The sequence below is a fragment of the Pristiophorus japonicus genome, chromosome 12, assembly GCF_044704955.1.
Source record: "Pristiophorus japonicus isolate sPriJap1 chromosome 12, sPriJap1.hap1, whole genome shotgun sequence".
Lineage (NCBI taxonomy): Eukaryota > Metazoa > Chordata > Chondrichthyes > Pristiophoridae > Pristiophorus > Pristiophorus japonicus.
Window position 1 is genome coordinate 45,003,753 of NC_091988.1, and position 17,780 is coordinate 45,021,532.

The 17,780-nt window shown below is 47.5% G+C and overlaps 1 protein-coding gene across 1 annotated transcript in view; it reads right to left on the reverse strand.

Moving 5' to 3' along the window:
- Positions 1-10,150: 10,150 nt before the first annotated feature.
- The window catches only part of slc6a1b (solute carrier family 6 member 1b), a 45,454-nt gene continuing 37,824 nt past the window's right edge, over positions 10,151-17,780 (reverse strand). Inside the window, exon 14 of the mRNA XM_070894721.1 lies at positions 10,151-10,255. Within this exon, the coding sequence (XP_070750822.1) occupies positions 10,151-10,255 (105 nt within the window). The remainder of the gene's footprint in view (positions 10,256-17,780) is intronic.

Consider the following 17,780-nt stretch of genomic DNA (forward strand, 5'->3'; position numbering starts at 1 on the left):
GTGGTGGCCCGGTATTGATGCAGACTTAGAATCCTGTGTGCACAAATGTAACACATGTTCCCAGTTAAGCAATGCACCCAGGGAGGAGCCACTAAGTTTATGGTCTTGGCCCTCCAAACCGTGGTCTTTGGTTCCTGTCGACTTTGCAGGCCCATTCTTAGGAAAAATGATTTTAGTGGTTGTAGCTGCGTACTCCAAGTGGATTTAATGTGTGATAATGTCGGCAAGCATGCCCGCTGCCACCATTGAAAGCCTATGGGCCATGTTTGTCATGCATGGGCCTGCCTGATGTCCTTGTAAGTGATAATGGGCCGGGCTTTACCAGTGCCGAATTCAAGGAATTCATGACCCGCAATAGGATCAAACATGTCACGTTTGCCCCGTTCAAACCAGCGTCCAACGGTCAGGCAGAACGAGCAGTTCAAACAATCAAACAGAGCTTGAAAATGAAGGCTCACTGCAGACTTGCTTATCCCGAGTCCTGCTTAGTTACCGCACAAGACCTCACTCGCTCACCGAGGTCCCTCCCGCTGAACTGCTCATGAAAAGGGCACTTAAGACAAGGCTCTCGTTAGTCCACCCTGATCTACATGAACAGGTAGCGAGCAGATGGCTTCAACGGAATACATATCATGATCGCGCGAATGTGTCACACGAAATTGAAATAAATGATCCTGTATTTGTGTTGAACTACGGAAAAGGTCCCAAGTGGATTGCTGGCACTGTTTTGGCCAAAGAGGGGAGTAGGGTGTTTGTGGTCAAACTCGCAAATGGACTCACCTGCAGAAAACACTTGGACCAAGCCAAACTCAAATTTATGGACTATCCAGAACAACCCACAATAGACTCTACCTTTTTCGACCCTCCAACACACACAAGTGGCAACCGACCCAGCGGTTGACCATGAAGCAGAATCCATCAGCCGCAGCAGCCCAGCAGGACTCACCACCCCCAGCAGTCCAGCAAGGCCAGCTGCGCAGTAGCCCAGCGAGGGCCCAACAAACGACTCACCAACACCAGCATTTGCACCGAGACGATCAACCAGGGAAAGGAAGGCCCCAGATCGATACATATTGTAAATAGTTACACTATTGACTTTGGGGGGGGGGAGTGTTGTTATGTATGTAAACCTATAATTATCATGTCTAACCACCAGAGGGCTTATCCCCTGAAGTCCCAAGGGATCCCACTATCCCTTGGGAGCACCTGTATATAAGGAGGCATCACAGGCTGGAGAGGCACTCTGAGATCTGTAGTAAAGGAGTACAGTCACACTTTGAGCTTGCAGTATCTAGTTTGACCCTTTATCCAAGACATAACTTCTCCAAGTTTGCAGATGACACTACACTAAGCTGGGTGGTAATGCGAGCTGTAAGGAGGATGCTAAGAGGCTGCAGGGGGACTTGGACAGGTTAGGTGAATGGGCAAAGGCATGGCAGATGCAGTATAATATGGATAAATGTGAGGTTATCCATTTTGGTGGCAAAAACAGGAAGGCAGATTATTATCTGAATGGTGACAGATTAGTAAAAGGGGAGATGCAACGAGACCTGGGTGTCATGGTACATCAGTCATTGAAGATTGGCATGCAGGTACAGCAGGCGGTGAAGAAGGCAAATGGCATGCTGGCCTTCATAGCGAGGGGATTTGAGTATAGAAGCAAGGAGGTCTTGCTGCAGTTGTACAGGGCCTTGGTGAACCACACCTTGAGTATTGTGTGCAGTTTTGGTCTCCTAATCTGAGGAAGTACGTGCTTGCTATTGAGGAAGTGCAGCGAAGGTTTATCAGACTGATTCCCAGGATGGCAGGACTGACATATGAGGAAAGACTGGCTCGGCTAGGCTTATACTCACTGGAATTTAGAAGAATGAGAGGGGATCTCATAGAAACATACACAATTCTGACTGGACTGGACAGGTTAAATGCAGGAAGAATGTTCCCAATGTTGGGGAAGTCTAGAACCAGGGGACACAGTCTAAGGATAAGGGGTAAGCCATTTAGGACCGAGATGAGGAGAAACATTTTCACCCAGAGAGTTGTGAACTTGTGGAATTCTCTACCACAGAAAGTTGTTGAGTCCAGTTTGTTGGACATATTCAAAAGGGAGTTAGATGTGGCCCTTACGGCTAAAGGGATCAGGGGGTATGGAGAGAAGGCTGGGGTGGGGTACTGAGGTTGAATGATCAGCCATGATCATATTGAATGGCGGTGCAGGCTCGAAGAGCTGAATGGCCTGCTCCTGCACCTATTTTCTATGTTGCTATGTACCTATGAAAGCAACGGGGGAGAAGGGTAGGTGCTTTGAGAAGAGCCCCCACTTTCATGTCCCCTCTCAATATCATCCTGCTCATGGGCCACCCGCACATCCCTGCTAGCAAAGAGCACCTTGCTGCACATCCGTGGGGCGATGAACACCCAAGTCTATGTTTATATCCTTCCTCGAGAGGAGGTCTATGAGTGTCTGCCATCTGTTGCCCACAGCAAGCATGTTCTCGTGTGACTGACACATTTGCTGCTCCATGCAGGTGGCCATCCTTTCCATGGAACAGCAGATCATCGCCATCGCCTGCGAGATGGCGATGCTCATGTTGGAGATGGACCCCTCCATTCTCTGCACATTTGCAGACATCGTGGCTGAAAAAGCTGTCAGAGCCTCATGCAGTTGTTGCTGCCCCTCCAAGATCACCCTCTTTCTTGATGGTCCCAAAGGTTCAGCCTCTGCATGCAGCTCAGCGTTCTGTGTCCTCCAGCCAGGAGTCTCCAGTGCTGTCCCTGTCAAAACCATCTGCTCTTGCTCACTTGTGATGTGAGAGGCACCAGGTGACAACACTACTCTATCTAGCACAGGACCCACCGAGGTCTGTGTATCTGCGCTGGTGCTGGCTGTGTTTGGGTCTGCTGTTGGAGCTTCCTCTGAGGAGTCCTCTTCCTCAGCTGGACAGTGGGGGTGACACCTGATGGACTTGAGGGAGATGAAAGAAATGAATTAGAAAAGTTATAATAAGAATGGGTAACGTTAACATTATGCATATGATGACATATCACTGGCTGCTAACGGCAGTCACCATATGAGTGACTGTCGTATGTCATGTGGTTTTATGAGATGTAATTCTGTCTCCAGTTTGCTGGGAGGCCCCCTCACTCAGTCTCCCACTGTCAGCAGCTCTGCAACTCCAGAGTTCTCCAGGGCCTTCTCCTCTGCTGGTGTTAGTTGGATGAAGACTGGAGGGCCACCTCTGGTTCTCCACCTCTCCCTGTTGTTATGGGTTCTCTTCTCCTGCAAGGTGGGAAAGAAGAAAACTTTGAATGAGAGTGATGGAATGAATATAAGGAATGAATGGGCTATATCTGTCGGGGATGACTGTGAGGGAGTGGCGAGGCATTGCCAACTGTCCTCCTTTTGTGTTACTTGCTATGATGGCATTAGGATGAGGGTGAGTGTCAGTGGTCATTAGTCAGATGGGGATGTGAGTTGGTACATAGAGAGGGACGGGTGGATCTGCAAGGTATGTTGATGTGAGGAATGATGGGCAGGACTAGGCTTGGGAAGGCAGAGTGATGGGGCTGTGGTGACAGGCATATCAGGATGTAGGTAAGTGCGACTCACCTTTCCTGACCTCATTAAATCATTGAATCTTTTCCAGCATTAGATCCATGTCCTCCTGACCACACCCCTGCTACTGATCTCCTCTGCCATCTCCATCCATGCCCTTTTTGTGTGTTTGGGTGGTCGCTTTCGTTGCTTTCCAGGGAAGAGGACTTACTTGCATGCTCTTACTGCCTGCACCAGAACTTCCAGGGAGGCATTGCTGAACCTTGGCATGGCCCTCTGCCTTGTCTCCATGACCCACAGTTTTATCAGTTTTGCCACATTATTGAGACCCCTGGAAACCAATTTATGCACTCCTACAACCTTCAAATGAGATGTGTGTAAGGCTGCTTTAAATATCTGCGCTTCAAGCGAGTCATCGATGATGTCATCAGACCTGCTCCATTTAATTGGGCCGTGTTATGTCTTCAGATGCTCTAATAATGACTCGACGAAACAATGTGTTGTGCTTGAACTGTAGTGACCTTCGTCCATTTAATGCAATTTCAGAGTGAGGATCATACATGGTGGCCTGCCTTTTATACTAGGCCTGGCACATCTGTGCAGGTAACCTACAAGTCTCCCACTGCAGTGCCCTCTGTTGGCACACCTTGTAATAGAACAAACAATAACCATGTAGGATACATGACATCACTCTCCCCCAAGTCTTTAGTCCAAACCGCCTTTGCATTGAGTGTGCTCTGGGCTTAGCTCTATCTGGTTGACCCTTGGAGGATCGTTTCCATCTTGGGTGAGTAGGTGGTGTTTCGTTGGCAGTAAAGTTGCTGGTGGCTTCTGTTTGTGCGTCCATGACCACTCCATTCCCGCACCCCCCCCACCCCACCACCACCACACACATACAGATTGTGCCGTTGGCTCATTACATTCATATACATTCAAGTCCAAAAAAAAAATTTGCGTTTACAGTATTACATTCATGGTACCATCGTGAGGTAAGTACATTGAATGGTGAGGTACTTACTTGGAATATACTTGGAGTCAGTGCTGGGGTCAGCACCGGTGCATGAGGACAAACTAGTGCCAGAACTGCTGGATGGTGTCCAGGTAGTCTGGTTGCGGCGCGGTGTCCAGTGCTGGCAGTGGGAACCCGGTTGGCTCAAGTTGTCTGCTCTCGGGACTTTTGCTGTTGCTTCTAGCGTTGGGCAGGTTCACAGATGCCTGTGACCTCCCTGTCTCTCCTTGCGCTCCAGGTTGCTGCTGCTCTCTAAGGAGCAGTCGTCTAGCAGTGCACAGGGAACTGCTGACTCATTTGCCTGGGTGTTATTTGGTTTGGGATTCCAGTCCCATTTGGGAGAACTGTTGCGGGTGACCCTTCATTCCCGGGTGTAGCCTTGATGGCGATAGGGTCTGCGGGCTGCGCCTTAGCGCAGTTTGCTCTTTCAGGCTTGTGGCGGTTGGTGCCATTGGGTGCCTGAGAGGTGGAGCTGATCAGGGGCAGGGTATTGATACCGTTGCCATTGCCCTCCTGAGATCGCTTCTCTGCAGCTTGTATATATTAGCTGCTTATGGCCACACTCCATGGTGCATGACTCTGGTCCCAGGGACACAGGCTACAGCATTGGGTAGCTCACTGGACCTGAGTGTTCCCGATGGGTGTTTGCCCGCTGCATTGACTGTATGCAGTTGAAATCCTACATCGTACAACGTTTCATTACTTATTGTAAATAACCTGTACCTCCGAATGCAATCGCACGACTTTTCCTTGCTTATTGCATGTACACAACTCTGATCATCAATTACACATTTTACACTGAACTCACAGTTGATGTTACATTGATTGAGAGTGTGGAACTGTCCCTTTAAGTGTGCTGAGTTGTGGGCCTTTTTTAAGAGAGCCTTGCTATCTTTACCCCAATCTTCTTCTTTGCTTGGTACCACGTGTTGCTCCATCAGCGCTGCACCTCGGGGTCTGGGCGCCGCCAACTTTTCCTTCAGCACCTCACCTCGTGGTTTGGGCGTCATCTTTCTTCCATCCACGATGTCGACTGCTGTGATCCTCTTCTCCCAGGGTTCCTCCACCGAAGCTGGGAAGTCGCCTTTGGATCTGATTCTCTTCCTCCGGAGTCCTGGAGCCTGGAAGGTGCGTTCGGGTCGTCCCAGCTGGATCATCTCCACGCAGTCGTGCTGAGCGGTCTGTGCCTCGGGTGCTGTGCTGGTCTGCTCTCTGGTGCCGGATCCAACCTCAGGTGGGGGCTTGCTTTGCCTCTGAACGCGGGGGACGTCGATTGCTGGAGGGATGAAATCTTCCCAGCTCCAATGGATCTTCTCCATCCACCTTCTTCCGTTGGTCCATCGCCTGCAACAATCCACAGGGGTAACTTGTGCACTGTGCCATCATGAAGTACTTTTATATCCGCACTACCAATGATTGTGATAAGTTCATTGGTGTAGGTGCGCAGCTTTGCCTGAACCGGGACCAACTTGACTGTCCCATAGCCTCTCAAAGGCTTCTTGATTCATTATTGACTGGCTCGCCACCGTGTCCACTTCCATGAAGATTGGAATGCCATTTATCTCGACTTCCATCCTCGATAGAGAACATTCGGTGGTGCAGGTAAACATGCTATATACCTCATCGTGGGGCTGAGCTGCCTCTCTGACTATCGCTTCATAATCCGTGCTGGATTCATGGCCATCTGCAGACTCTTCATCAGCACAGTGAGTCATATTTATTTTATACATTCGCTGGAGGTGGCCCTTTGTGTTGTGGCCTTTACATACATAGTCTTTAACACAGCACTGGTGAGCCCTGTGATTCCCTCTGCAACGTCAGCATGGTGCTACTCGGCGGACCTTGAGTTAAGGGACTTGGGGGCCTGTTCTCTCTCCCCTGAGAAGATTCATGTTTTACAGTCCAGCCTCTAAAAGGCGCCACTCTCTGCACAGTACTTGCCGGGTTTGAGTCCTGAGGATGAGTCATCTGCCTAGAGCCACAGGTCGAGATCATGAATGCCTGGCTCACGGAGATGGCCTTCTGCAGTGTGACTGTGATATCCGCAGATAGTAGCTTATGAAGAAGGCCCTATGGCCGATTCCAATGACAAAGATATCCCGCAGCACTTCGGTGAGGTGGTCGCTGAAATCACATGGTGCCGCCAGCCTCCTGAGGTCTGCAGCATATTTTGCAATCTCCTGGCCTTCGGTGTGTATAAAACCGGTGTCTGGCTGTGAGGATGATGAATTTGGGCTTGAGTTGTTCTTGGATGAGCATTACAAGCTCCTTGTACATCTTGGTCATTGTCTTCGCTGGTACCAGCAAGTTCCTGATGAGGCCATGGACTGTGGGCCTACAACTGGTTAGCAGGATAGCTCTGCGCTTATCAGCCAGTGTGGCCGGATTGTTGCCTGCCAGGTCATTTGCTGTGAAGAAATGGTCGAGCCTCTCCAAAAAGGCTTCCCAATCATCACCATCGGTGAACTGCTGCAACGTACCAAGGTTAGCCATTTTCGCGTGAAGGTCCGTAATCTCGTCGCCAATTGTTCTATCTTCAGATGCTCTAATAATGACTCCACGAGACAATGTGTTGTGCTTGAACTGTAGTGACCTTAGTCCATTTAATGTAACTCCAGAGTGAGGATCACACATGGTGGCCTGCCTTTTATACTAGGCCTGGCACATCTGTGCAGGTAACCTACAAGTCTCCCACTGCAGTGCCCTCTGGTGGCACACCTTGTGATAGTACAAACAGTAGCCATGTAGAATACATGACAGGCCAGGAAACATGCATGACTGTTTGAATTGGGGCCATTAAGTAAAACTCACACTGCAGATCGCGCTGTTCACATCTTTGGGTTCCTGACCCGCTACCCAACCTGACCCGCACGCACCCAATCCAACTCCAAGGTAAAGATTCCGGCCTCTATCTGATTTCCCCTCCAACTTTGCCTGAGTTCACTGAGTCTAATTGTATCTCTGCACCCATCATTGCCATCCCTACTGAGGTCAGCTTAGTGCAAATGAAGGCCTGAACCTGGGATCCCTCTGTTCTATATGGCTCGGCATCGCATAAGATGGAGCAATAGTCATCGGTAAAGAACAAATTATTTGGATAGGAAGTAAAATGTCAAGAGTGCCTTTCAAAAAGTTTTCAATCTTGCAAGAAACACCCGCACATAAAAGATTGTGCATCCGGTGACAACCAATATTAAATGTAATTTAAGCCTCTCACTTTGATTTGGACATAACCTCTAAATTCTTCGGAGTGAGTGATATCTGACATTTCTCAGTTGTGATTTATGGAATTCATATGCCAACTATAGCACAGGCATGAAGTGAAGAAGTTACATTGAGTACTGCCTCTTAGCCGATGGGAGAGGTAACTTTGACCCTGGTATATTGGCTGCAGAAAATATTCCTCCTTATTGCTCAACCCTAAAAAGGAAACTTAGCAGATTCTTAACATAGAAACACCTCCACGGAATTACAGTGTAAGATAAAGTTTTTATTTGCTTTCCAAAAAATTGACAACATATATATGACAATCATGCCCTGATGTCAATAACACCATTTAGAACTTAGCTACACCATTTAATATATACGTTGAAAACTGTACATTTGATCAATTTAACATTTATAAATCTACAAAACAATACTCTCTTTACTAGACTCATTATATATTGAATGTATTTTATACAAATTAAATACATAGCTGATGTTCAAAGAATAACACCTTACTTGTGTGTTTGTGTTACGAGTTATTGCAGTGTTAAGGTCTATGATGGAAGAATTGTTATTTTTTGACAAAACTACATTAAATAAGATGCAGACATTTACACTTAATTTTTACACACTTGCTATACAACAACGTTATGACAGATATAGTTGTAATATATATATTTTTTAAAAGCAACCAATGTTTAATCAATGCACATGTACTTTCTATGCCTTTACTTAGAATACATTGTACAATATAGCTACATTTTCTTCCGTGGTTCTGTTTCCCTGTCACATTTGCGTAGCTGCCGTAGACACAAGCTGATGTCTGTCTCAAAGTAGAAAATTGTTGAAGCACTGCCTTGATCTGCTGCTACCTGATATTATGAAATCAATAATCATTTACCACTCCCTGGGTTATAAAGTACACTGTTAATGCCCGGATCCCGATCTTTAAATGTAGCAATTCCAAAATATTTGCTGCAACTACTTTATCCTAACTGAAATGGAAAGTAATGTTTGAGTGAATAAAATGTTTATACAAATATTTAAATATAATCAAATGCTGACGTAACCAAGATGCAATAGTTTGGGTTCTTACTGCATTTGATCAGAAGAGTGTTTGAAAGTGAACAGAATGAGGATTTGGTGTACTTGAGGATCTAGTTAGTCAAAGCTGAGTTTCAATGCTAATGAACTGGCTTTGGGATCAAGTGGTAGTTTGGTTAGAGATAGTTGAGTGTAGAGACTCAGGAAAATGAACAAGATGACACTGGAACACAATCTTCCAACATTTTAGGAGCCAAAATCTGGAGCAGGCAAGTGAGTGATATTAAGGAGTCAACCTCCAATCGGTGTGCCTCTCTTTCTCCTTCCCACCCTCGTGTATCATATCACATTCCCCATGCTTATGCATCATTATCTTGTTCTTCTCCCACACTACATACATCTGCCTCCCAGTCCTCATATTTCCAGCCGATCCCCTTTACCTCTCCTCCTTATCCCAGTCTGTACAACTTGTGCTGTGCATTGCCAGTTAGTGCTTCTTCTTCTTCTCACTCTTCAGCAAGAGACAGTAAATGAACATTATTAAAGGCTTGGACTATCTTGGACACTGTCATCTAAATTATAAAATTCTATTAATTATATATAGAAGAATTTCTTTACATTTATCCTCTCTCCTAGTGGTAATACTTTGCTTTACCTCACTGCAAAAATAATCAATCCCCACATTGGCATCTGACAATGGTACTTGGGTGGAACAGGAACTGAAGTAAATACACAGACAAAGGGCTGAGAATGGGCCACAGGTACACAGGGGATTCCCACAGATTGTAGCCTCCATTATGGGAGTGCAGGGGTTTCAGGGAAAAATCAGTAGAGTCCTGGAAAGTATGGCAGGACTATTAAAGAATAGGTGAGAAAATTCCATAATTTTATTGCAAAACCATAATTTTGATTAATGGACTTAGTGCTATAAACTTGACAGACTGAATATGTTGACGTGTATAAAATAAGTCAGTGACTAATCACGTCTGTATGATCATAGAATCATAGAATCTTACAGCACAGAAGGAAGCCGTTTGGCCCATTGTGCATGTGCCGGCTCTTTGAAAGAGAAAACTATGGTTTAAAAATGCTAACAGTCTGCCTCTGTTGATGGTTGTTTGCCAAAATTACATTGTTATCAAAATCTGAACTGAAACTATTTTTGTTAAGTGTTTTACTGATGTCCATCAACAAAGGTTTATAGCCTTGTATAACTATTGGTCATATTTGTGGTAGGAGGTAGGTGCACAATAACGTAACTACAGTCCTTGGTCTCGATCAACCGGTGAAAGATTCATTTTCTGGGCAGTGTTAGTACCTTTTATTTAATAAATAATCTACATATAGGCTTCATCGCTTGGAGTGTTGCCATGCTCAGGTTGTTCGGGTCCATTCTCCCGACATTTCATGTCCTCGGTTGGTTGAGTCATAAGTCGGAGACGCTATGCACCAAAAACATAAAATAGTTAATAATGACTATGCTAGACAATATTAAGAACAAATCTCATCAAGGTCAACAGTTCTGCTTAGAAAAGCCTCTGACGAAGGGCCATCGACTTGAAACGTTAACTCTGCTTCCTCTCTCCACAGATGCTGCCTGACCTGCTGAGATTTCCAGCATTTTCAGTTTTTATTATAGAGAAGCCTAGAGTTTTGGCTAACCCAAATGGAAGGCTACTATTTCTTCTAGGTAAACAGTGCTAATCCTAAATTTAACAAAAACTTTAGGAATATTTTCAATACGATGAACCTCTCCATTGGTATAATTCAAAATAACTTGAAGAACATATTTCCTAGCTGCAGGAGATATCATTTATTTTTGGTTCCATTTGCACCTGGGCTCATTCAGATGACAGATTAGGATTGTGCTCTAAAGTGCTTCATTCACTTAAATTATAATTAGTTCTAGACTGGCAATTGAGCCAGGGAAGTGTTGTACTTCTGAGCACATAGCAGTGCCCACCTGGATCAACTTTTGTTGGCCTGGGTAACTCCACATTCACTTTGGGCCAGCCTGGAACTTCAACTGATTTGGAAGTAGATTATGTATATGAGTGAAGATCTAAGAGGTCAAATCTCTAAAGGTCTGACAATGAATGAATTGAAGAAATCCCCTACCAAGTAGGAGACAAATTCCTCATTTTATTTCATTGTAAAGATGTGGGAGTACATTCTATACAAAGTACTCCTTCTAGCTCTCCTCCTGTCACTGAAGTGCAAATCATGTTAAATATGGGCTGCATGGCAGCTGCACAGGTTGCGATGTTTACAGAAATATCTGGAACAAGGTTTATAACACAGGAGCAAGGAAGCTAGAAATGTGTTTAAGTTTTATAAATATCATAATCAATTGCACCAGTTAAAATTCATAAATATTGTCATAGTATTTGTAGTCCAGCGAATCATGTACTTTTTTTTAAAGTTGTGAGTAATTAATAAAATATGTCCTTAATATACAGTACAAATGCACACGAGGCCCATGCTTGAGAGAAGGTCACTCTGTGACCAGTAACCTTTATTTGCTAGCACTCAAGTGATGAAGGTGGGTGGAGCTTCCCCTTTTATACCTGAAAGTCCAGGTTAGGAGTGTCTCCCACAAGTTCACCACCTAGTGGTCATTGTTCTCACAGTGTATAACTTAGGTCAGTTTATACATGGGTTACAATGATGGTTGAATACATGACATCACCTCCCTGACAAAGTCTTATTGGGATCACAGGTTGAGTCTCTCTGGTGGTTTACGCTCCCTTGTAGAGCGCCTGAGTTGGGGCTCCGGTTGTTGGGTGCTGGCCTGAGTGTCTGCTGTTTGCGGTGCCTCAGGCCTGTCTGGACTGCCCACAGTGACTGGGCTCTCCTCCACTCTGTTCCGGTATTCAGTCACCTGTGGTGGAGTGAACTCTACATCGTGTTCTTCCTCTGCTTCTTCTATAGGATTGCTGAACCTCCTTTTTGTTTGATCCACATGTTTGCGGCAGATTTGTCCATTGGTAAGTTTAACTACCAGAATCCTACTCCCCTCTTTGGCAGTCACAGTGCCTGCGAGCCATTTGGGCCCTGCAGCATAGTTGAGGACAAATACATCGTAATTGACATCGATACCTCGCGCCCTCGCATTCCCGTCATGGTAGTCACATTGTGACTGACGCCTGCTCACGACAATTTCTTTCATGGTGGGGTGTATAAGGGATAACCTTGTTTTGAGCGTCCTTTTCATTAGCAACTCTGTGGGTGGAACCCCTGTGAGCGAGTGTGGTCGGGATCTGTAGGCCAACAGGAGGCGTGATAAGCGGCTTTGTAGGGAACCCCCTTGGATTCTGAGCATCCCCTGTTTGATTATCTGCACTGCTCGTTCCGCCTGGCCGTTTGAGGCCGGCTTGAACGGTGCCATTCTGACATGGTTGATTCCATTGCCTGCCATGAAGTCCTGGAATTCAGTGCTTGTGAAGCACGGGCTATTGTCACTGACCAAGACGTCCGGTAGACCATGGGCAGCGAACATTGCCCGTACACTTTTTAGCGTGGCAGAGGATGTGCTTGAATTTAAAGTGTCACACTCGATCCATTTGGAGTAGGCATCTACTACAACCAATAACATTTTTCCCATGAAAGGGACCTGCGTAGTCCACATCGATGCGTGACCATGGCTTGGCGGGCCAGGACCAGGGGCTAAGGGGGTCTTCCCTGGGCGCATTGCCCAGCTGGGCACACGTGTTGCACCTGCGAACACAAAGTTCCAGGTCTGTGTCTATCCCCGGCCACCAAACGTGTGACCTGGCAATTGCCTTCATCATGACAATGCCGGGGTGCTCATTGTGGAGTTCCCTGATGAACACCTCTCTGCCCATCTGGGGCATGACTACATGGTTTCCCCATAGTAGGCAATCGGCCTGAATCGAGAGTTCATCCCTTTGCCCGTGAAATGGTTTAAATTCCTCAGGGCATGCCCCGTACGTGGCTGCCCAGTCCCCATTCAGGACACATTTCTTGACTAAAGACAGTAGCGGGTCTCTATTTGTCCAGACTTTAATCTGATGGGCTGTCACGGGTGAGCCTTCGCTTTCAAAAGCTTCAACAGCCATGACCATCTCAGCAGCATGATCAGTAGCCCTTTCAGCGGTGGCTAGTGGGAGCCTGCTGAGTGCATCGGTGCAGTTTTCGGTGCCCGGTCTGTGCCGAATTGTTTAGTCATAGGCGGCTAACGTGAGTGCCCACCTCTGTATGCGGGCCAATGCGTTAGCATTTATGGCCTTGTTGTCGGCCAAAAGGGACGTTAGGGGTTTGTGATCTGTCTCCAGCTCAAATTTCCTGCCACACAGGTACTGGTGCATTTTCTTTACTGCATATACACATGCAAGCGCCTCCTTTTCTACCATCCCGTAGCCTCTTTCTGCCTGGGACAGACCTCTGGAGGCATAAGCTACCGGCTGTAACTGACCCTTGGCATTAACATGCTGCAACACACATCCGACACCATAGGACGATGCATCGCACGTTAACACAAGTTTCTTACATGGGTCATATAGCGTTAACAGATTGTTGGAGCATAACAAATTGTGTGCTCTATCAAAAGCCCTTTCCTAGCTGTCTCCCCAGACCCATTCACGACCTTTGCGTAGGAGCACGTGTAGTGGCTCTAACAGCATACTCAATTTGGGAAAAAAGTTACCAAAATAGTTCAGGAGCCCCAGGAACGAACGCAGCTCCATCGTGTTACGGGGTCTGGGTGCTCTCTGGATCGCTTCCGTCTTGGACGCAGTAGTTCTGATCCCGTCTGCTGCTACCCTCATCCCGAGGAATTCTACCTCTGGAGCTAGGAAGACGCACTTCGCCTTTTTCAGTCGCAGCCCTACCCAGTCCAGTCTGCGTAGCACCTCCTCCAGGTTGTGGAGGTGTTCTTCAGTATCGCGACCCGTGATGAGAATGTCATCTTGAAAAACCACCGTCCTTGGAATCGACTTGAGGAGGCTTTCCATATTTCGTTGAAAGATCGCGGCGGCCGAACGAATCCCGAACGGGGCATCTGTTGTACTCAAACAACCCCTTGTGTGTCGTGATGGTGGTCAGCTTCTTTGACTCACTTGCCAGCTCCTGGGTCATGTAAGCTGAGGGCCGGTACAATTTTCAAAAAAGTTTGCCACCGGATAGCGTCGCAAAGAGGTCCTCCGCTCTCGCGAGTGGGTACTGGTCTTGGAGTGACACCCGATTGATGGTGGCCTTGTAATCACCACATATCCTGACCGACCCATCCGCCTTGAGCACCAGCATAATCGGGCTCGCCCAGTCACTGAATTTGACTGGTGAGATGATGCCTTCCCTCAGTAGGCGGTCCAATTCGCCTTCTATCTTTTCCCGCATCACGTACGGCAGCGCTCTGGCCTTGTGTGTTGTACTGGCCTGGCATCCGGGTTTATGGAATCACTACCTTGGTCCCCATGAAAGTGCCGATGCCGGGTTGAAATAACGAGTCAAATTTGTCCAGGACCTGTGAGCATGATACTCACTCCACAGAAGAAATTGCATTGACATCGTCCCATTTCCAGTTCATGACAGCAAGCCAACTCCTCCCCAGCAGTGCGGGACCGTCCCTCGGGACAATCCAGAGTGGCAACCTGTTCTCCGAATCTTTTTGGGTCACGACTACCATGGCGCTGCCTAGCACCGGAATGATCTCCTTTGTGTATGTCCGTAGCTGTGCGTCAATCGGCGATAATTTTGGCCTCCTGGCCTTGGACGGTCACAACTTTTCGAACTGTTTGATACTCATCAGGGACTGGCTGGCCCCCGTGTCTAGCTCCATTGATATTGGGATGCCATTGAGGAGCACTTTCATCATTATGAGTGGCGTCCTGGTGTATGAACTGTATATGTGCTCCACATGAACTCGCTGAACTTCAGCATCCAGCAATTTCCCCCAGTGCACATTTGGCCTCGTAGGGCTTACATCGGGCCCGTCCTCCTCGTACATCAACCTGGCTGCAGGCTTCCTGCATATACGCGCCGAGTGACCGCTGACGTTGCAGTTTCTGCAGGTATATTGCTGATACCTGCAAACTCTGGCTGGGTATGTGCCTCCACACTTCCAACATGAGCTGTTGTTGGAAACAAAAGGTCCATTACCAGTCGATCGTCTCTGACTGTCTCTGTGACTGTCCTTAAGTGCACCATTGACAGGTGTTGATGGCCCCATTACTGGCCGCATTGTCCCTTGCGACGGCGTGAATCGACGTTCAGTTAGCCATTGTCTCTCTTGAATTCCGCCTCTGTGTTCGACTACATGTTGGGGCATGTCCGATTGTCCTTGTCTGCCTAGAGAACTGTGTGCCACTTTAACAATGTTGACTCCCTGTCCATTTGCTGCATTTGAGCCCAGATTTTTGTCAAACATCATTCTGGTCTCTTCCCCCCTGAGATAAATGTCTGGGCCATCAAGGCCGCCGTTTCCAAGGTCATGTCTTTGGTCTCAATCAGTTTCCTGAAAACCCCAGCGTGCCCGATGCCCTCAATAAAAAAATCTCACAGCATCTCCGCTCTGCATGCATCTGGGAACTTACATAGGCTCGCCAGTCGCCGGAGATCTGCCATGAAGTCTGGAACGCTTTGCCCTTCTCGCCGCCGGTGCGTGTAAAACCGGTGTCTCACCATGTGCATGCTGCTTGCCAGTTTAAGGTGTTCCCCAATCAACTTACTGAGCTCTTCAAAAGTCTTGTCCGCCGGCTTCTCTGGCGCTAGAAGGTCCTTCATAAGGGAGTACATCCTGGATCCACAAACCGTCAGGAGATGAGCCCTGCGTTTGTCGGCCGAATCCTGTCCCAACCATTCCTTAGTGACGAAACTTTGCTGTAGTCTCTCAATAAAATCGTCCCAATCATCCCCAACACAGTACCTCTCGTCTGTGCTGCTAGTGGCCATGCTCGCGTGGTTTAAATCCCAGTTTCTCGTCGCCAATAATATGTCCCTACTATACAGTATAAATGCACATGAGGCCCATGCTTGAGAGGAGGTCACTCTGTGACCAGTAACCTTTATTTGCTAGCACTCAAGTGATGAAGGTGGGTGGAGCTTCCCCTTTTATACCTGAAAGTCCAGGTTAGGAGTGTCTCCCACAAGTTCACCACCTAGTGGTCAATGTTCCCACAGTGTATAACTTAGGTCAGCTTATACATGGATTACAATGATGGTTGAATACATGACAATCATCATCACAGGCAGTCCCTTGGAGTTGAGGATGACTTGCATCCACACTAAATATGAGTTCTCAGATGACTGAAGAGTCCAATGCGGGACCTACAGTCTCTGTCACAGGTGGGGCAGACGGTGGTTGAAGATACGGGTGGGTGGGGAGCCAGTGCGCTCCTTCTGCTGTCAACGCTTGGCTTCAGCTTGCTCTCAGCGAAGCGACTCGAGGTGTTCAGTGCCTTCCCGAATGCTTTTCCTCTACTTTGGGCAGTCTTGGCCAGGGATTTCCAGGTGTCAGTGGGGATATTACATTTTTTCAAGGAGGCTTTGAGGGTGTCCTTGAAGTGTTTCCTCTGCCCACCTGGGACTCGCTTGCCGTGTCGGAGCTCCGAGTAGAGCGCTTGTTTTGGGAGTCTCGTGTCAGGCATGCAGATAATGTGGCCCATCCAGCGGAGCTGATCGAGAGTGGTCAGTGCATCAATGCTGGGGATGTTGGCCTGAGCGAGAACACAGACGTTGGTGCGCCTATCCTGCCAGTGGATTTGCAGAATCTTGTGGAGGCAGTGTTGGTGGTACTTCTCCAATGTTTTGAGGTGCCTGCTGTACATTGTCCATGTCTCTGAGCCATATAGGAGGGCGGGCATCACTACTGCTCTGTGGACCATGAGCTTGGTGCCGGGTTTGAGGTCCTGGTCTTAAAACACACTCTTCCTCAGGTAACCGAAGGTTGCGCTGGCACACTGAAGGCGGTGTTGGACATCGTCGTCCATGTCTACCCTTGTTGACAGTAAGCTCACGAGCTCTGGAAAATGGTCCACCTTGTCAAAGGCCTCATCGTGGATTTTGATAACCAGGGGGCAGTGCTGTGTGGTGAGGGCAGGTTGGTAGAGGACCTTTGTCTTCCGGATGTTTAGTGAAGGCCTATGCTCTCGTACGCCTCGGTGAAGGTGTTGACAAAGGCCCTGAAATTCTGTGGATGTTCTCCCGCACTCCTGCTGTAACTCTGGTGGGATGGCAGTGGAACCCCGAGAAAAACACTTGAAATAACCATTTACACCATATCTGTAGGGGTTCTGCCGGTCTGCCACCAAAGTTACAATGAGAGACTGGGAGAATTACCATAGAATTTCAGAGTCATACCTTCAATATAATTCAGACCATGGCTGGGGTAGAATTCAACTTGGGAGTGGTAGAGAGTATAAGAAAGGAGCCCCAGTCTATGCAGTTGAATGAATGATGTTAAAAGAACATTGTTAGATAAAAGATTACTCAGCAGCTCCAGAGAGAAATACATGTATTATTATTGTTGTTTTTATTTATTTGTTCACAGGATGTGGGCGTCGCTGGCAAGGCCGGCATTTATTGCCCATCCCGAATTGTCCTTGAGAAGCCTTCTTGAAACGCTGCAGTCTGTGTGGTGAAGTTACTCCCACAGTCCTGACTTTGTCGCAGTGGTTTGGTGCAATTGAGTGGCTTGGTAGGCCATTGTAGAGGGGCAGTTAAGAGTCAACCACATTGCTAAAGGTCTGGAGTCACATATAGGCCAGGCCAGATAAGGACAGCAGGTTTCCTTCCCTAAAGGTCATTAGTGAACCAGTTAGGTTTTTAACCACAATCCGGTAGTTTCATGGGGCTGGAATTTCCAATGGCTTACTGCCCGATTTCTGGGCGCTATTGGCCATTGTGGGCAGTAATCAGCTGAGCGAAAATTTCCTTAACTGAGTTACGCCGGCGGTTTCGAGGTACCGCTGGGGAGCGGACCACCGGCGTGCACCATCCTGAGATCGCCAT